At 46.9% G+C, this 22,587-nt stretch overlaps 6 protein-coding genes across 8 annotated transcripts in view; 3 read left to right on the forward strand and 3 right to left on the reverse strand.

Annotated features, from left to right (window-relative positions):
• LOC131259593 (acetylcholine receptor subunit beta-like 2) overlaps positions 1-1,191 on the reverse strand; it is a 30,890-nt gene extending 29,699 nt beyond the window's left edge. The window contains exons 1-4 of the mRNA XM_058261126.1: positions 1,107-1,191; positions 521-1,032; positions 320-452; positions 114-241 (exon numbers count right to left, since the gene is read on the reverse strand). Of these exons, the coding sequence (XP_058117109.1) occupies positions 114-241; positions 320-452; positions 521-1,032; positions 1,107-1,191 (858 nt within the window). The remainder of the gene's footprint in view (positions 1-113; positions 242-319; positions 453-520; positions 1,033-1,106) is intronic.
• Positions 1,192-2,072: 881 nt separating this feature from the next.
• LOC131259587 (importin-11) lies at positions 2,073-8,205 on the reverse strand. Of its 3 annotated transcripts, none has more exons than XM_058261116.1 (12): positions 8,083-8,205; positions 7,655-7,968; positions 6,731-7,587; positions 6,491-6,666; positions 6,222-6,410; positions 4,276-4,487; positions 3,926-4,184; positions 3,646-3,859; positions 3,338-3,575; positions 2,898-3,230; positions 2,624-2,798; positions 2,073-2,539 (listed from the first exon to the last, which is right to left on the reverse strand). In XM_058261116.1, the coding sequence occupies exons 2-12, from the start codon at positions 7,882-7,884 to the stop codon at positions 2,396-2,398; spliced, it is 3,027 nt and encodes a 1,008-aa protein (XP_058117099.1). In that variant the 5' UTR covers positions 7,885-7,968; positions 8,083-8,205; the 3' UTR covers positions 2,073-2,395. The 3 variants fall into 3 exon arrangements, with proteins under 3 accessions (XP_058117099.1, XP_058117096.1, XP_058117097.1); XM_058261113.1 differs by having other exon boundaries at positions 3,926-4,196; XM_058261114.1 differs by having other exon boundaries at positions 3,926-4,196; positions 8,073-8,188.
• Positions 8,206-8,667: 462 nt separating this feature from the next.
• On the forward strand, positions 8,668-10,776 carry LOC131259590 (asparagine--tRNA ligase, cytoplasmic). Its single transcript, XM_058261120.1, has 3 exons — positions 8,668-8,786; positions 8,936-9,803; positions 9,877-10,776. Exons 1-3 carry the CDS (start codon positions 8,768-8,770, stop codon positions 10,649-10,651), a joined length of 1,662 nt encoding a protein of 553 aa, XP_058117103.1. The 5' UTR covers positions 8,668-8,767; the 3' UTR covers positions 10,652-10,776.
• A 585-nt stretch (positions 10,777-11,361) lies between these two features.
• On the forward strand, positions 11,362-13,162 carry LOC131259599 (thiamin pyrophosphokinase 1). Its single transcript, XM_058261135.1, has 4 exons — positions 11,362-11,565; positions 11,721-11,871; positions 11,943-12,106; positions 12,196-13,162. Exons 1-4 carry the CDS (start codon positions 11,551-11,553, stop codon positions 12,667-12,669), a joined length of 804 nt encoding a protein of 267 aa, XP_058117118.1. The 5' UTR covers positions 11,362-11,550; the 3' UTR covers positions 12,670-13,162.
• A 412-nt stretch (positions 13,163-13,574) lies between these two features.
• On the reverse strand, positions 13,575-18,937 carry LOC131259585 (recQ-like DNA helicase Blm). Its single transcript, XM_058261111.1, has 4 exons — positions 18,834-18,937; positions 18,667-18,769; positions 15,690-18,585; positions 13,575-14,944 (listed from the first exon to the last, which is right to left on the reverse strand). Exons 1-4 carry the CDS (start codon positions 18,935-18,937, stop codon positions 13,656-13,658), a joined length of 4,392 nt encoding a protein of 1,463 aa, XP_058117094.1. The 3' UTR covers positions 13,575-13,655.
• Positions 18,938-19,429: 492 nt separating this feature from the next.
• LOC131259594 (serine/threonine-protein kinase pelle-like) lies at positions 19,430-22,187 on the forward strand. The gene is made up of 4 exons (XM_058261127.1): positions 19,430-19,738; positions 19,838-20,522; positions 20,589-20,712; positions 21,102-22,187. Exons 1-4 carry the CDS (start codon positions 19,514-19,516, stop codon positions 21,604-21,606), a joined length of 1,539 nt encoding a protein of 512 aa, XP_058117110.1. The 5' UTR covers positions 19,430-19,513; the 3' UTR covers positions 21,607-22,187.
• Positions 22,188-22,587: the final 400 nt, after the last annotated feature.

Consider the following 22,587-nt stretch of genomic DNA (forward strand, 5'->3'; position numbering starts at 1 on the left):
AAGCCGCGGAACAACTCAAGGGTACTTCCACCCGCAAGAGGAGGGCTACAGCTAATACGTAAGGATATTTGCTACCCGGGGGCACAAGTGCGCACCCAAACAGTGGTGCGTACCTTTTCGCCCGAGTCGCTGGGAAGATAGAACACCAACACCGTGAGGAACGTGATGCCAACGCAGGGAATGATCAGATTGACCGTATAGAACAGTGTCTTCCTTCGCATGGTGAGCTTGAACGTGATGTCTGTAAAAGGGGACAACAAACAGAACGCTAAGCACGCAGCACGATCGAGTGTTTACTGTGTCGCCTTCATCCGCCTACCTGAAAATGGTTCCGGACAGCACGGATAGTACTCCTCGTTGCGGCTTGCCGGAACTTCCAGTATGTCCCATTCCACCGACAGATAAAATTCACTCAAATCGATACCAATCTGTACGAGATTGCTGCCAGGGATCTACAAGTGAAGGGTAAAGGCATTCCAACAGGCCGTTCTATATTCTCGCCCTCTCCCAAGCGCCATACCTGATCCAGGTGTCGCAGCTCGACCTGCGCCCCGTTGTACGTCCACGAGCCAAACTTCATCAGGCACGTCTGCTCGTCGTACGGAAAGTACTCGACGTTCATCTCGCACGAAGACTTGTAGATGGCCGGTGGTTCCCAGAACACCTCCCCGGTGTACCGCAGGGTGGCCTTCGTCATCAGCGTAACCTCGTAGTTACCGTCCCAGTTGTTGTACAGCACGATGTCCGGCAGCCAGATCTGTTCCGACGGGACGTACAGCATCTCCACGCCACCGTACTCTTCCGGGTCCCACTTCAGCTTGTAGTCGAACCACTTCTGCTTCACCCAGAGGTTTGTCGTCATCACTTGGTTCCGCAGGCTAACCTCGATCAGCTGGGACAGCTTCAGTCCGAGCCAAACGGTCAGCGTTTCGGTGTTGTTTACGACGGGCCGTATCAGGCGGTTGTAGTTGCTGAGCAGATCGTCGTACAATCGTTTGGCGTCCGGGTTGGCCTCGATGTGGGCGACGGATGCTGTAACGAAAACGGACGGAATACTTTGTGAAACGTACTACTCCGAGGACAAAAATACGCCCCTCCCCACCTACCCTGGGCGGAACTCGATGCGACCAGACAAAGAAGAATCACTTTGGCGTTGAGCATTTTTATACAGAAATCGGTCGACAGCTTCATCACGAAAACTTTTCGCACCCACAAGCGCGCACACACACACACCAAACGGATGGTTTAGGAATTGTTTTTCATATTACAAAACGTTTTTCACCGTACAATTACAACCGCCGCCCGTGCACGCCCATTAGCACGGGATACGGAAAAACACGGATGCTGCAAGAGGGAAAATCTGGCATCAAATGGGCTCGGGCGATCTCCTGACCGTTGCGTTGAGAAAAATCGATAAGCTTAAATTTTGCGGAGAGACGGGAATCGCCCTCTCTGAGCTCAACGCAAGGATGCATACCATGTGCGCATGCGTTTGTTTACAAAACAAAGCCCCACCAGCGGAAGTAGCACGTGCTTTCGTTTATCAACACTCCCCGGCAAACAGGACACGCAAACACGCTGAATGCTACTACTATGACTACGGGGTCACCGTTGGTAGAAGGTTCGTTGCCACCGAGTGGGAGCTCGACGACACGTTGTGGGAAAACCACGTGTTACGTTTACTTTGATAGGTGTTGTTTTGTACTCTTTTCCATCTTTATTCTTGGTACAGGGTACCGTAGTATGCCGTGAATAAAAATAACACCCTTTTATATTCGTTATACTAATAAATGCATTAAGTTTATTTGCATACAGTTTTATACAGTTTATTTACAGTCCATCAAATGATCCGGGCATTCTCCAATTTTTCGGATCATTTTTCAATTCTGAGCAATAGTTTAACATATAAATGCTTCCCAATAATGATGGGTCCCCAAAACCCACTAGACATCCATTAAACGTACAACTATACAAAAGTACCATCAGTGAGGCTAATCAGCATCGTTGCTATCCGCGCCTGTAGAACCATTTAAACATTTAATTTGCATTTAAATGACACAAGATTGGACACAAAAGGTGTAGACGTGTAATTTATTAAATAAGTTCAATATTTAACAATCGCGCCCCTATAGATGAGTATACTGAATGGATGCTGATTATATGATTTAGAAATTGAGCTTACATCTTGCGGACGAGAAAAAAAAGAAGAATGTTAGAAAAAGAGCGTTCGAAAAATAAAAACCGCACCGTAAAATGACGAACGAATTGTGTACCGCAAATTCAACGTTAAAGTAGAGAGTAGATGCATGGATTTAAATGGAAATGGTTTTTTACAGCTGCATACGGAACTGTGGTATGCTGCCTGGTTCGCCATTATGAACGGGTGGCCATCGTTCTACTGCTGCTGCGCACCGCCACTCGCAGGCAGATCTATACCGAGCACCACGAAATCGCTCAGCTCTTTCAGAATTTGCAGATCGACGTGCGACATCAGCGATTGATAGCGTTCAGCACCGACATTGTTTTTAAGAACAATCAACTGCAAATTTAGAAAAGTTAATTAATGTTCATAATACAATTGAAAAAGCACCCCTACCATCCCAAGGACACCAAAAGCTCTTACCTGATTTTGCAGATAGTCCTTCAGCACTATCACGTGCGTTGGATCTCGCATGCAGATCGATCGGCACCGCGTAAAGTGAGGTGTTTCGTCGTGAAACACGTCCGAATCAATGAACCCGTATCCGTACAAAGTATTCCCAATTTCATCGTCATTGTCCTCTGTGAGAACAAGGGTACTGAAAGAATGTGCAAGCAATTGATAAAAACCAATCAATATGGTATCACTCTCTGTTGTTACTTGAAACTCCTATGGAAATTCGTTCGCGAACACTTACTCAACCTTCGTCCCCGTCTGCTCGTCCTCGTTCATTATATCGTTCAATGTTTCGGTGATGTTCGTCAAAATTCCGCCAAAGTTCTCAAAGATTACCTCGTTCGAAAACGGCAGCAAGCTGCCGAGGGCCAACGCGAGCAGCTTCTTCTCGTCGAGTCTTGTTACCATGTGCATACCCTCGAGCCAGTGGGTCAGAATTTTCTCCAGCGCATCCTGAGCGCCCATCTCCGACAGGATGACGCTGAACGTTACCTGATCGTTGATCAGCACCCGCGAGATGAGCTGCAGGTACACCTGTTGCACTTGTGGGTACTCCGAATGTTGATAGTACGCACTGGTTGTTTTCGTGTGTGGCAATTAATAAAAGAAAGACAAAAAAAGGCAGGTGTTAAAAACAACACTACTGATCCTGGGCGTGAGAAAAAAAAAGACCAATCTTACCGAAAAACATCAACCATGTACGGTCGCAACAGCTCGATGCCATACTTTGGGGCGGCGTGCAGTAGCGTTAGGAAAAACCGGTTGATCAATACCACGCCCTCGACGCGAAGATCCGTCAGCACATACTGTAAAGCTTTTACAACCTCCGGCCCATACCGCGGTAGGAACTGATCCGCATCGAGAAATATGTACGCCTGTACAATTGCCAAACACATGGGCATATTGCTAGAGGATTGCTCTGGAAGGGGTAAATAAAATAGTGTGTTAGCACAAGAACATTTGTCGTGTTGTCGTACATTACGACTTACGTATCAGAGGTACTATATTTTCACACAGATTAGCCAACTCTTGGTTCATCGTACGACTGTAATGTACAACCACAACCCACAGTTCCAGCCCCTCGTCGAGCAGATACACGTGCGACGGTTCGTTCACGTTCGTGCTCATCTCGATAATCTGGTAGATGAAGGAAACTATCTGCTCGGAGGGAGGTATTTCGTACAAGGCTTTTATAATCTGCAACTGCAAATGGAAAAGGGAAAGCAATCGAAGCGCAGCTGCCGATAAACTGATTAGACCATTGCTTACCAAAGTCGATATGATTGCACAACGCAGCATGTTGTGGTCGCGGCTCTCTTCCCACAGCAGCGGAAGATAGTGAACTAGGCTCTGCACGTCGATTCGCATGGACATGGACATCTTTTCAATGATGAACGTCATCACGTGAAGCACGGTCATCTTGGTTTCGCACTCAACCGCTTCCTTCAGGAGCACGAAGAGCAGTGCGATCGCTGGCTCAAGGAACTCCATGAACTGTTCGCCCACAAACTCAAAGTCGTCCATGATGCTACGAAGAGTTCTATCGTTGATGATTGGGAGAAAAAATAACTCATCTCGGTAAGAAGAACTGCTTTAAAGTAAAAATAACTGGTTCATACTTTGATGCTGTCAAGCGAACGGCAAGATCCTCCGTCGGGTGTAGCAGCTCCAAACAGGCTCGGTACACTTGTGGTCGCAGTGCTTTCGAAAACCTAACGCTGGTCCATCGCCCGACCAGCCAGATGATACGCTTTCGAATGATTCGGAAGTTGTGGGATTTAAATTTCAGCTCGTCCAGCAGCTGCTGGGTGAACCATTCGTCAAAATTAATCTGCAAAAATGAAATATTTGATAACACGATTAGAAACATTGCCCCAGCAAGCCGAAAACCATAGATTTCTAGGTTATGGAAAGCGTCCCTCCATACCTAGCCTTTGCTAATGTACGCCATCAACCAAGCACATCGTCCAATTAGGCACATAGTCACAGAAATGCTACTTTCACAGCTAGATTCACCGCTGCCAAAGTAATTGTCAAGAAGGAATCCCCTTTCCACTGCAATATCACACACGATCCTAACGTGACGCAGGTCAACCCGCCGCCCGTCGAAGTGACGATCCTGACACGATCAAGTTCCACTGTTAACTAACTGGGGATGGTTCCGTCCGAAAATTGGATGGTCCCTTTTGCCGCTAGTCGGTTCGTAAATAAAAGCGACAATGGACGACCTGAATTCGGATCGGGGTGCCTCATTCGGGTACTGTACTGTGGTACTGTACATTTCTACCAATACCAACGATCCTTCGAGCGCACACGTTCCCATGGTCGGGTATGGAAGGTAGAGCATGCGGCGAAGGGGAGTTTAACTATTTATCAAAGGTAAATAGAAGCACGCTCCCGTTAGTGGTCTCGCTTTTGTTGTCTTACTTTTAGAAGTTGGGATTTTAAAATCACCTTTCCCGCTCAGATTCAGTCCGGATAATCAATCACACAACCGGCACGACCGTATGTACTTGTATTATTTGCCATACACAGTGACAACACCCGATAGCGACTTTATAAATTGCACCCGTGAACCGCACAAAACATACTTTAGTGTACCCATTCGATCGATTCGATGGATTGAGGCTGTTAAGGGATTAAATGAACCAACAGCACAATATCCATACGAATAATACAGAATTCGATCAAAACTAGCAGCATCACCTTGATTTTTTTATAAATACTCCCTGGTGAATATCCCCTGGAGCAAAAGGAAACCTGTATTACTCTCCCAAATATCTTAACAATTCCACTTTAATTTAAAATCGATTGCAAATTTCGAATCGAGAATCGATTTCCGAAGTACAATTGAAACTTGTATGTTTCCAAACACATTGTTTTTAAACGCTCTCTATGTATAGAGTTGTATTCCTACTGTTCTGTAGCGATTCGAAGCGATTTAGTAGAACCCCAACAAAAATCAAAAGATGTTGCACATTTGCACATTCCATTAAAACTTTAGTTCAAAAAGAAAAAATATCTATGCCCGCAAAAACGAAAATAGTTTTTGTAATTTTAATCAAAGTTTGGCGAAACTGCTGGACCTTCTTCCACCAATTGTAATTGCTAAAATTGTTTTCTTAGGTTACTAGAAGAAGAATTTTCCGTTCATGTTTAAGGAATGTTCGTTTTAAAATAAACTGCAAGTAATATTATAAAACCATAAAGTCCAAAATAAATCAACTCTACAAGTTTTTCCGCTGCTTATAAATGAAAAACTATTTGTTCAATCATTCAACCACAATACCGCCATTTCAAAATAGAAATTAATGGCGGTTGCTGAAGAAACAATTGAATTCCATTTGGATGCAGTGAGTCATCGTCACACAAGGGTCCCCAAAAGCAAAACACAAACTGTGTGATCCCCCTTATCGCCTCGTACGACCACGCGGTACACGCAGTGCCAGTTATCTTCGCTCACGTAGCAAACAAATGACACGCGGCGATTGGTTTCCCCAACCCCAATTGGCAAGCCCACGCCCAACGTCGCAATCACCACTCGAAATCAAACCCCAAACCGTACCTCATCGAACAAGCTAAACACCGCCAGCCCGGTGGCATTGTAGATGGAGTCCTTTATCAACAGATCGTTCAGGTCGGAGTTCTCGGTGAGCGTTATCGATTGTGATTTCGATATGTATTTCTGTAGTTCCTGAATCAGCTGGGGACTGTACTTTTGGAATAGTATCATGTAGAACGCTTCGGCACAAGCCTGAAAGAAAAAAAACACAGGAAATAAATAATGAGAACGAGATGGTTCATCAATTGCAAATGCGCTTGACAATCTCTTACACGAAGGTTAAACTTCCACGAATCGCCCCCTTCGTCCGAGGTATACGCTTCCGGATCCGTGTCCCACTGTTCGAATTCTTCCGGCGTGAGCAGAAAATAGTGTACGATTATCTTCTCGAATATGTAGGTCAGTCGCTCCGGCGTAAAAAAATCCACCTTCGCACTGTTGATGCGCTCTATCGGAATGAAAAGATCATCAAAGTAAGTCAAGCTTTTTTTCAATCACCCTAACACCCGTACCTTTCGCCTGCTCCACATAGACAATGTTCTGCGAAAGGATACCCTTCAGCAGACCAAGGCACTGGATGGCAAAGTTGGGAAAAGTGATGACATTGTCCTCAAAGATTAGATTGGTGCCCTCGTGGAACACGTAGTTGAAGCAAAACTCGAACGATGTCGGCACAAACTCCACGAACGAGGCCGGATGCTGCTCGTAGAAGAGATTCATAAACTTCATGTGCTTCACGATAAACTTCTCCACGTTGCCGGTGAGCTTGCGGGCCAGCTCGATTGCTTCACTGTTGGGTGGCTGCACGCCACCGTCCCCCTGGTGCAATCGTTTCACACGCAACCGACACTCCAACAAATCTTTCAACCGTTGAAATGCAACCTTAAACAGCATCATGCAGCTTTCCGACTGGTGCGGCACGGTGAAGCCGTATATGGTCAGTTTCTTCAGAATGCGCAGGGAGATGATGGCTTTCTCCAGATTGGTGGCGCACTCTTCGATGGCGCAATTTTGTTCGCAAATGTTCTTGAAGAACAGCTGCGTAAACCCATCCCAGAGGTTCAGCACGAAATCGTACAGCGTTGAGGTAAGAAGCTGGAATTGGTGGCGATCGCGCTGCAATCGCTTCGAGTAGAGCACTTTGACGACGTGAAGCAGTACCAGAAGCCCCCGGAACTGGACCAGCGAATCTTCACTTTGTACCGCCTTCACGAGCGTTGGCACCAGTTCCTGCCATTCCGAGGGGCCATCGTAGCGCGAAATATTGCCAATAAGGACCGCTATCTGTACTGCTATCTGCTGGACGGGTTCATTGAATTTCTGTAGCAGTTGTTGCTTTATTTCCTGTTTCTCCTCCGGTGCTATCCCACTGGAAGAAGATGAAACATTAATTAATAGGGCATAACGATATGTGGGAAAAAGAACCTTGCACTTACTTCGGAGCGTTCTTACGCCAGTACTTTAGTACACCGTTCTTAAAATACAACGACGCCATCCATCGAACGTTTGCGTCAAGCGTTTGGTCGGAAAATATTTTCACCAGCGTCAGGTGGAACCCTGGTTGTATTTCCCATTCCGCTAGCTTTTGCTCGGCTGGTTTCAGCATTTGAGCATCCTGACTGCAGGCGTACATCAGCGCCTCGTAAACAGCCGATTCTGCGGACATATTGCTTTTGTTTCTTGCTTATCTTTGAAGTTTATTTGTTTTTATGCGAGTGTTTCTTGGTTTTCTGCAACGCCAGAGCACGGGCTGTGGAATAAAATTTCACACAAATAAAGCAATAAAGCAGCGTTCCAAAGAATTCCCAATTGTTGCCCGACCCATATGCATATGATTTATCTGCCACCATGCACCATAAAGTACCTTAAAGTATCAACATTTTCTCCAAACCACCCGCCCGACAGCTGAAAAATTGGTACCAGATGATGAACTACAGCTCTTGGCAACCTTAGCTTCCAGTTCAATCCACTTTGTTTTCCTTCGGAAGGCTGTTTCGGATAATTTTTACAGCACACGCAACTAACTGCAATGACTAGTGTGACGATTTTGCTTCGCAGTAAAAAATGCAGGAATGCCCGGTTTTGACAACTGCCAAGCGTTTTGTCAACAATCAGCTGTTGTAAAGTCAACAATGGTAATTAAAATATTTTTCTTTATTTCCTGCAAAGCGAAGGGTGTAATAAATTTAAAAATAAAACATGTTAATTGTATGAAAATCCTGTACGCCGTAAAAGCGCTCTACGAAATCTAAGGTTTATTTTAAAGTGATAGAAACGCTTCAAAATCTTCCGACAAACGCTTCGACAATCAAATCCGTACAGCAGTGTGTATTGTTCCAATTTGCTTAGCACCGGCACCCCGGAACAAATTCGGAGCACCAGAACCGTATACTATAAACATATTTACGCAAAACACCACACGACAGCATGTTACTTCGATTCACTTTCCATGCATTTTTCCAAACGGTGGCACAGTTATCGTTCTTCTCTGCAGAAACCGCATATTTTACGGTATATAATCGTTCCCTGTGTTTAAAACCACCCAAAGTATGGAGAACTTAACTTTAAGTAAGTATCTAGTCCATTTCAGTGTACTATTTCTCGGTTGTGTATCGAAATAGTGTCTATCCTTATGATGCTGATGCAATGCAGTATTCGTATTTCTTCTGCCCTTTCCTCCCTACACACTCGTACCTATAATTTTTCACTTATTTTAGGTGAACTGTACACTTCCGAAAAACGGGGCAACGATGAAACGGGCAAGGGAACGGAACAGGAACCGTTCAAAACCATCCTGCGGGCAATGAAGCACGCCGGTAAGGAACCGTTCCCGACCATTTACGTCGACAGCAAAGACGAAAAGTCGGAGTCACCGTACGAGGTGGCCGCCAAGTCGCAGCTGAAGAAAATTCAGAAACTCTGGGTACGCGACAACAACAAAGGCGACAAGCAAAAGCGCGAGGAAGAGGAGAAGGCCAAGAACCGCGAACAGAACCTGGAGGAGGCGAAAAAAATCACCATCCAGCAGGATCCATCCTGGCCTGAGGCAAAACCCATTAAAATCATCCATGGCTCCAAGAGCCGCGACGTACGTGTGCGCATTTACGGATGGGTTCATCGGCTGCGAAGGCAGGGTAAGGGCTTGATGTTCCTCACGCTGCGCGACGGGACGGGTTTCCTGCAGTGCGTACTTACGGACACCCTGTGTCAGACGTACAACGCGTTGGTGCTGTCGACAGAATCGTCGGTGCAATTGTTTGGTACGCTGAAGGAAGTACCGGCGGGAAAAACCGCCCCAGGCGGACACGAAATGCGTGTGGACTACTGGGAGCTGATTGGGCTGGCGCCGGCCGGTGGTGCCGATGCCATCCTCAACGAGGAAGCCCACCCGGACGTGCAGCTGGACAACCGGCATATCATGATCCGTGGTGAAAACACGTCCAAGGTGTTGAAGATGCGCGATGTGGTGATGCAGGCATTCCGCTCGCATTACTTTGACCGTGGCTACACGGAAGTCACTCCACCAACGCTCGTCCAAACGCAAGTCGAAGGAGGATCGACGCTGTTCAAACTTGATTACTTCGGGTGACTATCAAATCTAGGCTGTAAACAATTACAATAGTATAACAAATTGTAATACTTTTTTTTGTATTTCCAGTGAGGAAGCTTACCTTACCCAAAGCTCCCAGCTATACCTTGAGACATGCATCCCGGCACTGGGTGATGTGTTTTGCGTGGCGCAAAGTTACCGTGCGGAACAAAGCCGCACACGCCGCCATTTGGCTGAGTACAGCCACATCGAAGGCGAGTGTCCCTTCATCACCTTCGACGAGTTGCTGGATCGTCTCGAGGATTTGATTGTTGACGTTACCGAGCGCGTTCTTAAATCCCCGTGGGGATACATGGTGCAGGAGCTGAACCCGGGCTTCGTCGCACCGAAGCGTCCCTTCCGCCGGATGAACTATGCCGATGCGATCACCTGGCTGAAGGAGAACAACGTAACAAAGGAGGACGGTAGCTTCTACGAGTTCGGTGAGGATATTCCCGAAGCGCCCGAGCGGAAGATGACCGACACGATCAACGAGCCGATCATGCTGTGCCGTTTTCCGGCGGAAATCAAATCCTTCTATATGGCCAAATGCGAGGACGATCCACGCCTGACGGAGAGCGTCGATGTGCTGCTGCCGAATGTGGGTGAAATCGTCGGCGGATCGATGAGGTCGTTCAAGTACGATGAGCTGATGGATGGCTACAAGCGCGAAGGAATCGACCCGAAACCGTACTACTGGTACGTTGATCAGCGTGTGTACGGCACGCAACCGCACGGTGGCTACGGGCTGGGATTGGAGCGGTTCCTCTGCTGGCTGCTCAACCGTTACCATATCCGAGAAGTTTGCCTATATCCTCGGTTCCTCGAGCGATGCAAACCTTAAAAAGGTAAAAGACATGCGTGAACGAAACATGAGCATTTTTCTGGCAACGCTTCTCAAACAAGCCATGCACGTTTTGGCTCTGCTTATTTAAATGTTCTAATAATAAAGTTTAACTATCTCGGCAATACTTCATCGTCAAATTTTTCTTTTGTGTCTTCTACATAATAAAGTTATTTTTAATGTCTATTTAATATTGCAATATTCCATGGAAGCATATCAAAATGAATGTTATCTTTACAGCATTTGTTGGTAAAAAAGGATACTCTTATTGTCTCGAAAATGAAAAAAAAAATTCCTATCAGTTTTATAAACTATGCGTAAAGGCAAACAACCACTTAAACACGTTTATCTTCCACAGTGTTGTCAGAGGATTTTTTAAATTATTTTAATTCGCAATAGCGAAGCGCGTGTTGTTAAAAAACTAATGGAAGATCCGTTCGAATTTTAGATCTCTGTTGATGGTTTTGAAATCAGTATGCGATGAGACAGTAAACCCCATAGAATTCTTCGAAGAAGAATTTGTGAAACAATTTTTAGACACCCGGATTAGCAGAGTTTGCCAGCCCGCGCGGAACATCCCTGTGTCCGTCGATGTTGTTTCGAATCCGGTGTTGCTTTCCGATGCCGGTTCGATTTGACAGTTCTCGTGTTCGGAACGAAAAGCGCAGCAAGCGAGTTTTATTGATGTGCAGATCGTAAACATAAACAGTACGTTCACTACGAGTAGTGCACGGCACTTGAAGCGTGAAACGTGTATCTAGTTCAAGCATAGCTGCGTGGACGGTAACGTGCAACAAATTAACGGAGGTGGCCTTTCACGGCAGAGGTCAAAAGAACGCAAGCCCACCACCACCACGTGAACCACCGTCTCCGGAAACACGCACCTTCAAGTCCCTGCGATGCCCAACGATGACGTAAGGAGGCGCGATTTTGTTTTTTAATGTTTTTCATCAAACTTCCGTTACCCTGGAGAACAACGTGCATGGATTACGATCAATCATCTAATACTTTTTTTAAAGATATGTTTTCAGTGATGACTAAATGTTGGATCAAATCGATATTTTTGCAGTTTACGAACGGTGGCAGGGTTGTAAAATATTACAGCTGGAGTCCTGGCGACCTGATCGATGGCAACGCGCTGGACGATACCTTGGCGATCGTTCTCCTGAACCGTCCTATCCTTCTGGAGAAGCAATACTTCACTGCGCTATGGAACACTGGTAGGTGGTGAAAAGTGAAAATTTGTCATTTTGTGCGTTAAACACAAAAATTCCATCTGCTTTAACTTCAGCCAAAGTGCGTGTAGCGGTTGATGGTGGAACGAACCGCTGGGTTGACTTTGTGAAGGACAACATCAACCAGGAGTACCAACTCAAGCCACCCGAGCTTGTGACAGGGGATTTCGATTCGTGCAATCAGGAGGCCATGGAATACGTTGAGCAGCTCAATTGCACGGTACGGTGAGCACTGTAATAGAAACCAAAGTAGTCATTGGCCTTCCTCACCGGTTCCTCTAGAAGGGTTGTTTGTATCTTACCCAGCAGATCGTAAAAACGCCCGACCAAAACGCGACCGATTTCACGAAATCGCTCAAGGTGCTGCAGTCACATGGTTACGATCGGCAGGTAACACGCGTCCTGGCGCTGTGCGAATCGTCCGGCCGGCTCGACCAGATAATGGCCAACATTAATACGCTCTTCCTAGCGGAAGCCATCCTTCCCGGGGTCGGTGTGTTCCTGCGCTCCAGCAATTCCCTTTCCTGGCTGCTTCGGCCGGGCGTGCACACTATCGACATTCCCCAGCGGCTCTTGATGGAAAAGATCTGGTGTTCGCTCGTACCGATCGGCCAATCTTGCCAGTGTACGACCGAGGGACTAAAGTGGAACCTGGACGGAAGCCGACCGCTGCAGTTTGGCAGTATCGTGAGCACCTCAAATACTTACTCCAAGGAGCAAGTGCATATTGTGACCGATGGCGCGCTCCTCTGGTCGATGGGAACGACCCCGAAGGACATGTGATAGGAGCTTCATAATAGCTGTGAATGTTACTTGACGTCGTAAGCACTCAAGCAGGGGTTCCCGAGCTGTCGACCAATGATACTTGAACACCTTTCCTTTCCTTTCCTTTATCTGTAAATAGCCAGTCTTTAGGCCGCCCGTTTGGATGGAATCTGTTTATTTTGTATTGTTTTTACACCTTTTCGGCCCTTTATACAAATTAGCACCTACATATACGTTTTAGACCAAAACTTTAGATCCTGTTAACCTCTTTCCATTTCCCTACTTTGCGGAGAAAGTAGTAGTTATTGTTACCTGGTTTGTAAATGTCCATGTTATGAACATGTCCAAGTAGGAATTGCCTTAAATTTGCATTTTTATAGATGCTGATTAGTACCCTAGAAAAAATATCTAGATGAAATAAGGCGCCGATAGATAAGCAGGAACATAATCAGACGATATGGAGAGTTCTGATTTGGACAATGTTTTCTCTATGGCTCAAGTCTTTGAAAAAATAAAGATTGAATATTTAAAACAAATAATTTATCCATTTCTTTAATGTCTTTCAAATCGGGATATTCTAAATATTCAATTGTTATTTTCAATGGAATGGCTTTCACTATTTGCCTTTTGGAAATGCTAAAAATGAATTTAAATTTCCATTTCTTATGGAGTTTGATAATTATTTGGAAATGGTTATTTATAACAGAGCATCAACCGCTTACGATTTAGTGAGCAGGCTTTATACTTACATTCTTATCTTTTTGTAAAAAATAAGCTTATACCATCGAAAATTGCGTCGAAAATCTCCCACGATGTTGGTCGATCGAAATCGATCAATCGTTCGAATATTCTATTGCATTCCAGAACCCAAATCCAAATCTAGCTAGTGAACTCCTGGAAATGTTAAAAAAACGTGATTAGAAATGTTTGTCATTTTTATTTAACAAAAATAAACAAAAATTAAGAAGTATAACACATTTAATATCGAGTCCATTCGCAAGCTGTCAATAGCCACCTGGCATCGGAAGTAACCCGAATCCGCCGCCTTCATGCCCCGGCGGTGCCCTAGATCCACCACCACGACCCCTACCACCTCGACTACTGCTTCCGGCCCCTCCTGCACCCCGTTTCGATGTACTGGCTGCGGTTTTCCGTGCCGGCGTCGATTTGGCAGCAGATTTCCGTCGACCGGTCCCTTTGCGAAACTTTTTCGTCCTAGCATTACCGCCGGCCCCCGTCCCCCAGCTACGTTTTCGCTTATAACCACCACCGCCCCGCCCGCTAGTGTTGGCTTGTGATGCTTCCCTGGCCAGCGATCCCCAGTCGGTACCGTCTGCGCCTTCCTCTACATCGCTCGAGTCACCATCGGACAGTTCGAAGGGACCAACCGCCGCCTCCTGTTCCTCCTGCGTGTCCATCATCATGCAGAGCTTTTCGGCCGCATAGTTCTGGGTAATTTCCAGCAGCTGCTTGCCGTACTTTTCGAAGTTGGCCTTGGTAACGTGCGGTAGGGCGAGCATTTCGGCCGGTGACTCTGGCAGCTTCTCGGACATCGTCTTCAGCGCCTGTATGTTCATGATCGAGGCGAGCGTGGCGTTCTTCTGCATCGCGATCGCACGGCAGATCTCGAGCAGATCGTTGTAGCAGCGCGTCTGCAGATCCCGCAGATTCGCACCGATCTGCGTATCCGTAGCAGCAGCCCGAGCATTCGTAGCCGTGGTGGTTGCGGTAACCTTGCCACGGGCCTGCCGCTTCTCCTTGATCGAGAAGTCGATGCGCACACGGCGCCCTACCAGCGTCTCGATCTTGCTGCCGATCTTCAGGTACGCCTGCGGGATATCGTTGCTGAAGATCAGATCCTCCTTTAGGTACTCTTCGATCACGAGCTTCCGTAGCAACCGCTGAATATCGCAACGTTCCCAGCTTTTCAGCTTCCCGTGGTACTCCGTCCGCTGGTGGCCGTTTTCGAGCACTTTCTTGTTTTCGCTTCCCTTGAGTATCTCCACCAGGTGCAGTAAGGTGAAGCGGTTCCGGCCACCGCACAAATCGCGGACGGCCTTCGCTATCATGATGCAGTCGTTCGTCACGTCCAGCGTGCGATACTCGCCTTGCATCAGACAGTTATCGCAGGCCGTCTCCCGGTTCGCCAGGCACTGCTCGCTGGTGAAATGCTCGGCAAAGTACTCGAGCTGCTGCGTCCGCCGACAGTCGGTCACATTCTCGCAGTAGTTTACCATACGGAAGAGGTTGTTCAAATGGATCTGTTTCGCCTCCAGCGAAATCGTTGTGTCATCTGGAGGACGAGAAGAAACATAAATGAACGTTAGCGTAATCGCCCGCTTTGCAGGCAAATAAAATGAATACCCAAGTTAATTCAATTCAAATAGTTTAACCCAGTTAAACCCACGAAAATTCAATTCAGTTTGTCTCAAGCTCATAAAAAAGTGCCCTGAAAGTTATATGAAAACAGCAAAACTTAGCGGATTGACTGCTCGTTTGCCTGAAAGGCGAGTTAACAATTTAGATTTTTTAACCCGACTAGGTAAAAAGGCCCGGTTACACGGGTCCATGTTGATGAAAGAATTTGAATTAAAATATAGTAGAGTTGTGGTAAATTCAGTAAATCAAAACCTCAGCCCAGTTAGTAGATTGAACCTGTATCAAACTGTTAGAGGCTAATCCAAATACTGGCTATTCTTATATAATATTGGCTCACTGGTTGACTTATGACATGTTCATGACTGAATGGTGATGAAAGATTTATCTTGCTAAAAAGAGGAATTGTAGGTCACTGAAGGCTTTACCTGAGGGATGTGTTTTATATTGGTTGCATATCATAATTTCCTAATTATCATCAGGCCAAAGCCAGTTAAACAAAAAAACTGGACAATACGATCAATGCAATGCAATGGGATGAGCGTTTCGAGAATTTCCATACAAAGATGAGGTGTTGAAAAGATGTTATTGCGTTACTTTATCAAAGTAGACGTTTGCCTTTTTTTGTAATTTAAAAAGGATTTTTAGTAGCAAGTACTCACTGTCCATCATTTTCCGGTAGCGCAGCATGTCCGAGTAGTTGTAGTAGAGAATACAGGTGGCCGTCTCACCGTCGCGTCCCGCCCGTCCCGACTCCTGATAGTAGCCCTCGATCGACTTGGGCATGCAGAAGTGAAGCACATACCGAACGTCGGGTTTATCAATGCCCATCCCGAACGCAATGGTGGCGCATACCACCTTGATTCGATCGCCGATCCACTCCTTCTGCGTCGCCTCACGCACACTATCGCTCAGCCCGGCGTGGTAGCTTTTCGCCCGTATGCCCGACCGTCGGAACTCGTCCGCCAGCTGATCGCATTCCTTCTTCGACAGGCAGTAGACGATACCGGTGTCGCGTGGAAACTGCTTCCGAATCAGCTCGATCATGTCCGTCTTGGTCGAGGCGCCCTTCTTCGGCAGCACCAGGTACTTGAGGTTTGGCCGGTTGAAACTGCAAAGGAACCAGCGTGTGTCACGGGCTAGCTTCAGCTGTGCGAGCACATCCATCCGCACGCGTGGATTAGCGGTGGCAGTGAGGGCGATTATCGGAACGTTGGGGAACTGCTGGCGCAACACGGAGAGTTTCTTGTAGTCCGGTCGAAAGTCGTGACCCCAGGCGGACACACAGTGTGCCTCGTCGATCACGATACGCCCGAGCAACCCCCGGCGATGCAGTGCACTGAGCAGATTCTGCAGTTTGGCTGAGGAGGAAATTTTCTCCGGCGTAAGATAGAGTAGCTTCAGTTCCGGGCAGCTACTGTACAGGTCGTCATAGATCCGCTGCACATCAGCCGCCGATGCTTCACCCGATAAGTGGCCCGCCGGGATGTCAAGCGAGTTTAGCTTTTGCACCTGATCGAGGATGAGCGACTTCAGCGGACTAACGACGATGGTAAGGCCGGCGGTGAGCATCGCTGGCAGCTGGTAACACAACGATTTCCCTCCCCCCGTTGGCATCAGCACGAAGCAGTCCTTTCCGAGCAGCGTTGCATTAATGACCTGCAGTTGGATGGGTCGGAAGGTACGCAAACCGAACGTCTCCTTGAACACCATCTGTAGCCGGGTCGAGTGTGGATAGGACATGCCATCGAACTCGCCCGTAATGCCATCGTTACGGACACCTTCATGAAACCGGCCTACTCCACTGTTCGCGGGTGCCTGTATGCCGGTAGAAGCGGACGAAGAAGTACCCGGAATCGATTCCATAATGCACGATTCATCCAAAGAGTCGTTGAACATGGACGGATCGTAAACCTGCCAACCATCGTCGTCGAGTTGGGTTTGGACGTTTTCGATAAATTGCGTATCCCGAACGACCACAGGTGGTGGTACCGGTTCGACCGGGAAGGTTATCCTCGGTGGTGCTGGATCCACCCTTCGCAACGATGTGTCCGGAGTGATGAGATCGATCGCACTAAGGTTTGGCTGTTGCATCGATCGTCCTTGATCGGCCAGTTCGGCCTCCCGTAGGCTATTCATAATAACATCATCGGCCACCAGATCATCATCATCGTCGTCGATAACATTGGCCGCTTTGAATGGCGATGTATCTTTCCTTTTTGAGCTACTGTTGTTCATGAGCGTGGCATCGGAATTGTTAAGCAACGTTCCAGCGATAGGTTTTTTAAACACAAACAACGAACCACCGGTGGATTTTGTAGGTGCAACACCAATCGACCCGGGTGTACCGAGCGTAGCAGACCTTGATGTTAGGGAAGATGGGACGAAATCGGCCTGCTCGTCCAACCCACTTCGGGCGTATTCCTGTTCGATGAGATCAAATTCCGCTTCCGACATGACCACTTGCTCCGTCCTTTTCGACTCCTTTCGCGGTGGAGTGCTTTCGATGATGTCCGCATCATCATCGGGATAGTCATCCGGGTCGAAGGGTGGTTCGTATGAGATGGAATTGTATTCCGAACCAATCGCCGATCCGGTACGCTTCTTAGGCGCCTCGTCCAGTGCAATGGCTGACGGTTTGGACTGCTTGTTTTTCGATGATAACCGGCGCATATTTCCCAACACTCGCTCGTTCACTTTAACCTTCCCTTGAACACTCTCGATGGTTGTCTTCAGTCGCTCGAAACTTTCTACGTTGAAGTTGGAATCTAACACCCGAAAACACTCGCTTGGAACCTGCGAAAAGAGCTCATAGAACCGCTGCAGCAGTCCCAGCTGAGTTTCCTGAAGAAATGGTGCATTCTGGCGGATGTCACGCTCATGCAGGCTTTTCGGTTTGAACGCTTCATTCGCCGTGACCTCTTGAACGTACTCATCCACTTCGTCAAAACAGAAATGGTGCGGTTTGTTCTTGCTGGGGCTCAGTAAACGCTCCAACTCGGACACATTGCCGGGTGGCAGTCGATTCACCACCGATGGTTCACCTCTACCCATTGTGGACGAGCTACTTCCGACCGGGGTCGAGGTGGAATGTGTTTTATTCTTTCGTTCGAACACATCGTCTTCTTCGGGAATATCGTTAAACGACCCTCCGAAAACGTTGTCGGAGCGCAGTTCCAACGAAACACGAGACCCGCTGGCCTTGGGCTGTTTGTACTCAAACCTACTGGGCAGTTTCACTGGGCTGCTCTTGCTAAGCTTGTGAAGATTCTCTTCCAGCTTCTTTGTCGCTTCCCGGTACCGTGAGTCGTTGGCCAGGTTTAGCTCGATCGGATCGTAATTGATCGGCTTTAGTGCTGCGTTACCATTTTCCACCATCCGATCGAATTCGTCGAACCCATCCGTACTGCCCTTTGAGCTAGTCTGTTTACTGATTTCATCCATGAAAATGTTTCTTGGCGGAAGCCGCTTCCGTTCAACGGGCGAGAGTTTCGAAGGCGACCTACTAGCATCGTCCGAATCACTGTGAATAAGGTTTATTATGGAGGCGGTTGAACGCTGGAAACAACAATGAAGAGAAGTATCAATCAATAAACAGCTCTATGGCCGTACCACCACCAGCACAACCGCCGTACTTACCGACACGGGAACTTTTGGTCTAAATATGCTAGGAGAGTAATTGATTGCTGCTTGCTCGCTGGAAGTTGTCGAAGTTATGATTGGATCACTTTCGCACGAAGCACTGTAGCATAAAAGGGACATATTATTCACTCGGTCGAAGAATCACCCACCGGTTCGCAACAAACCTTGACGATTCCGTTGTTTTTGCAAGTTTCGATACGAAACTTGTTAAACTTGTCTGCCTCATCGGGTCCACTGCTCCACGACTTGAAGATCCCTTTCTAGACATCTTGAGCCTTTTTCCTGTTTCTCGAAGCACGCCAGCATTCAGTTTACGACTAGCGACCTAAACATTTGTAGAACGCGCAACTTTTGTTTCGAGTTTACCTACGGCGGCTATTGACAGCTGATTGTTATGACAGGAGAGTGTTAACAATGCTCGGGGGGATGAAGTACCCTATCCACCGAGCAAAACTCAGTAGGGTTACTCGGTTCTGAAGAGTAAAAAAAAGTAGATATATTTTTATTTCTTAAAATGGTTGTGGAAAAGACTCATTTCTTCAATAAAGCACCAGCTTGAGAACGATTTTAAATGGTAAGGCAAATTGTTTAATTTTCATCGATTTACCGATATTGTTCTGACGTTGCTAGACAGTTGGTTACGAAAACGGACCCAAGCTAATCCTGCCACAACCTGTTGTCTTACACAAGTTTTAGTTTTCCTCATGCATACGTAAACATCAACATTAAATCGTTGTGTTTATTCATTCAGTGAGATAATTGTCCCATCAAACGGGGATTTCCGTAAACTGGGAATTCCAACTACGCTGATTCTGTGGTTAGGGTTCAGACCTCCGAAACTAGAATGCAGAACACAGTGACGATGGCGCCACCGAACGCGGAACCAGCAACTGTTGGCCTAACAGCCCCAACCAATAGCACGATATCCGTGACAAAATTTGCCAACTTTGAATTCATTCATCAGTTACCGAGAATGGAGACAAAAAGGCTGTCTGCCTTGTTGGAGATTAATAACAAATGGTACGATCTGGGCGTGAAGCATATGGGCTACGCGAGGGCGGATTTGGAGGTAAGTAATTGCTAATTGGTCGTGCTGTCGGTGCATCGGTTATCTGGTCAAGTGATTTACGTATAAAATTAACGCCATTCTTCCTTACTTCCGCTACAGGGAATCCGACGGTGTTGCCACCAAAACAGACGATCACCAGGTGAAGGACTTTTAGAAAATTGGGCTAACTATAATCACACCATTACGGAACTTTTCGTTGTGCTTTCGCGCGAACACCTGTACGAATGCATGGAGATCATCAAACGCTACGTCGATCCGCGCTATCACGTGTGGATAAAACAACCCAAGGCAGGTGCTGCAATGGGAGCTCTGGGAACCTTCTCCGGCACCGATGCTAACAATAATCCAAACATACGGAACGGTACCCCGAATGGCACGAATGGAGGCGTACGTGGCCCGAATGAACCATCGCCGCTACTGCAGCCGACAAAGGGGCCAACAAATCGTAACGAGCCGGCCAATGGGTCGAACTCGAAAGAAAACTCACCGTTTGCGAACGAAATGGCTGACCTGTCCGGGATGATACCGAAAATCAACTACGAAGACCTCACGGCCGCCACCGACAACTGGAGCGAGCGTAACATACTCGGGAAAGGTGGCTTCGGAACGGTTTACCGGGGTGTGTTCAAGCACACGTATATGGCCATTAAGAAGCTCGACTACAATAAGATGAAGACGAGAGATGCGGATCATGTTCAACTGCAGCAAAGCATCAACGAGTTGCGCTTTCTGAATGCCTGTCGTCATGACAACATCGTACCACTGTTTGGATACAGTATCGGAAGTAAGTGTTTCGTCAAAACAGTACTCATCCTGGTCAATGGTTTAACTGTGTTTTCCATTTTCCCAGAGGAACCATGTCTTGTGTATCAGTACATGCCGGGGGGATCGTTGGACAAGAGCCTTTTTGCGCGTCGTCCTGCATCGCCGCTTACGTGGAAGGAACGCATGAACATTGCGCGAGGAACGGCTAAGTATGTAGTGTTTAGAAATGTCTATGCCTACTTGATGCTCATGGCCTAATTAATCAGCGTCTCCTTTTGGCACACCGTTGTTTGACTCTGAGGGGTCTGACCTTTGGTGGTTGACCCAAGGCTCATAATCACAATTAGTTACAAGTATTTCGCGTAGCAAAAAAAATAAAAGGAAGTCTACAGAGTGTATGTATAGATTAGCCGTACGCGGAAGATGACGATTGCGAATCTTCAGTGAAGGAATTAATCATCTAAATCCATCAACCATACAATCTGTAACCCAATTCTTAAAATTCCTGCAAACATTCAATACGCACCCTGTGTTTATAGTAAGTTCTTTAAATTTGTGCTAACAGCAAATTGCCTTCCCTTAAACTCTTCCCTTCCAGAGGCCTCCAGTACCTACACACCTTCTGCGAGAAACCGTTCATCCACGGCGACATCAAACCGGGCAACATTCTACTGAACGAGTTTAAACAGCCACGCATCGGCGACTTCGGCCTGACGCGCCAGGGTGCCCGGCAGGACACGTCTATGGTGGTGTCGCGCGTGTACGGCACCCGGCCGTACATCCCGCGTGAATTCTACGACCGAAAGGAGCTCAGCACCAAGGTGGACACGTACAGCTTTGGCGTGGTGCTGTACGAAATCGGTACCGGACTGCGCGCCTGGGACGAACGGCGCACGGATAAGCATCTGAAGGACTACATTGCCCGGGCCGTGCACGCCAACGTCCACGTGTCCGAGCTGATGGACAAGTCGCTGCCGGACACGGATGCGGACGGTTTGCGGTTCTGCTACAACATGCTGATGGCCGGCCACCTGTGCACGGCCGACGATCCCAAACAGCGCCCGGATATGGTAGCCGTAATGTGGCATCTGGAAAAGGCGTGATTGCATTCATCAACTGTGTGGAAATGGCACAACTTTATGAAAACAAAAGCAATGCTTCACTTTCGAGATACTTTCTGCAAATGTGCCTTACGAAACGTCTGTTAGTTATATATTGTTCAAGACGATTCTATTTTCTTTGAAGATAGTTGAATCAAAGCATACAACCTATGATTGAAGCTGCAATGTTTGCAAAACATTCCCTTTTTCATTCAAATTACTATAAAAAGAAACAGAAATGTTAGCTATTTTATAAAACCTTCGATTTGTTGGAGCCATTGATATTTTCCAATAATACTTCCACTTTACTTTTATAATAATAAAACTTTTGGATAAAAATTAATTTCTCTCGTTAATTTGTTCTCTCAGTGCATAAGAAAATACTCAAACCAGAACTGCTAGTATTTTTAAATAGTTTTTATTTTGTTCTTTTTTTCCAGTAATTTTATCCTCAGTGATAATCATATTTTACCATATTAGATAGTTTATACCTACAGCTGTTGCTTCTGAGTGTTCTCCCTTTTATTTTTATCTTCGTTTCATTTTCGTTTGACTTTTTGCCTCTTTCGATCCTCTGATCGGATGATCGCACGGTATTTACAGGACCATCCTCCACGTCCTTTCCCGTTGCGTTGCGGAAAGCAGGGAAAATACACCCCATTCCGCCTTCTATCACTTCCTCTCTCGAGAGACACGGAAACATACACACACTCACACTCACACACACACACGCTTATACAAATAGCTACACTCTTCTAAATAGATGCTACTTCAAATGTGTCGTGCTGTCTGTCGGGAGGTTCGAGGTTCCGTACACACTGATTCCGTTTATTTTCTCGGTTGTGTGGTTGCGGATTTGTATTGTTTCTTGTTTCGCTACCTTTCCCCTCCCCCTCGAAACTGTTTCGTTCATCCTTAATCTAACCCCTTGTGTGTTTCCTATCGGCTTCACCTATGTATCAAACATCCTCGACGAAACGGAGG

Source organism: Anopheles coustani, chromosome 3, assembly GCF_943734705.1.
Source record: "Anopheles coustani chromosome 3, idAnoCousDA_361_x.2, whole genome shotgun sequence".
In the NCBI taxonomy this organism is placed as follows: domain Eukaryota; kingdom Metazoa; phylum Arthropoda; class Insecta; order Diptera; family Culicidae; genus Anopheles; species Anopheles coustani.

What these genes read in the sequence shown, in the direction of transcription:
- LOC131259599 (XM_058261135.1), top strand. An exon ending in CACTGCGCTATGGAACACTG is followed by an intron (nt 11,872 to 11,942) that starts GTAGGTGGTGAA and finishes CTTTAACTTCAG; the next exon opens with CCAAAGTGCGTGTAGCGGTT. An exon ending in TTGAGCAGCTCAATTGCACG is followed by an intron (nt 12,107 to 12,195) that starts GTACGGTGAGCA and finishes CTTACCCAGCAG; the next exon opens with ATCGTAAAAACGCCCGACCA.
- LOC131259585 (XM_058261111.1), bottom strand. Translation starts at nt 18,937, where the DNA reads ATGTCTAGAAAGGGATCTTCAAGTCGTGGAGCAGTGGACCCGATGAGG. An exon ending in AAAACAACGGAATCGTCAAG is followed by an intron (nt 18,770 to 18,833) that starts GTTTGTTGCGAA and finishes TTTATGCTACAG; the next exon opens with TGCTTCGTGCGAAAGTGATC. An exon ending in CTACCGGAAAATGATGGACA is followed by an intron (nt 14,945 to 15,689) that starts GTGAGTACTTGC and finishes CTCGTCCTCCAG; the next exon opens with ATGACACAACGATTTCGCTG.
- LOC131259594 (XM_058261127.1), top strand. Translation starts at nt 19,514, where the DNA reads ATGCAGAACACAGTGACGATGGCGCCACCGAACGCGGAACCAGCAACT. An exon ending in ACGCGAGGGCGGATTTGGAG is followed by an intron (nt 19,739 to 19,837) that starts GTAAGTAATTGC and finishes CTTCCGCTACAG; the next exon opens with GGAATCCGACGGTGTTGCCA. An exon ending in ATTGCGCGAGGAACGGCTAA is followed by an intron (nt 20,713 to 21,101) that starts GTATGTAGTGTT and finishes CTTCCCTTCCAG; the next exon opens with AGGCCTCCAGTACCTACACA.
- LOC131259587 (XM_058261113.1), bottom strand. Translation starts at nt 7,884, where the DNA reads ATGTCCGCAGAATCGGCTGTTTACGAGGCGCTGATGTACGCCTGCAGT. An exon ending in GTTCGCTTGACAGCATCAAA is followed by an intron (nt 4,197 to 4,275) that starts GTATGAACCAGT and finishes CATCAACGATAG; the next exon opens with AACTCTTCGTAGCATCATGG. An exon ending in AGGACTATCTGCAAAATCAG is followed by an intron (nt 2,540 to 2,623) that starts GTAAGAGCTTTT and finishes CTAAATTTGCAG; the next exon opens with TTGATTGTTCTTAAAAACAA.
- LOC131259590 (XM_058261120.1), top strand. An exon ending in TTCAAACTTGATTACTTCGG is followed by an intron (nt 9,804 to 9,876) that starts GTGACTATCAAA and finishes TTGTATTTCCAG; the next exon opens with TGAGGAAGCTTACCTTACCC.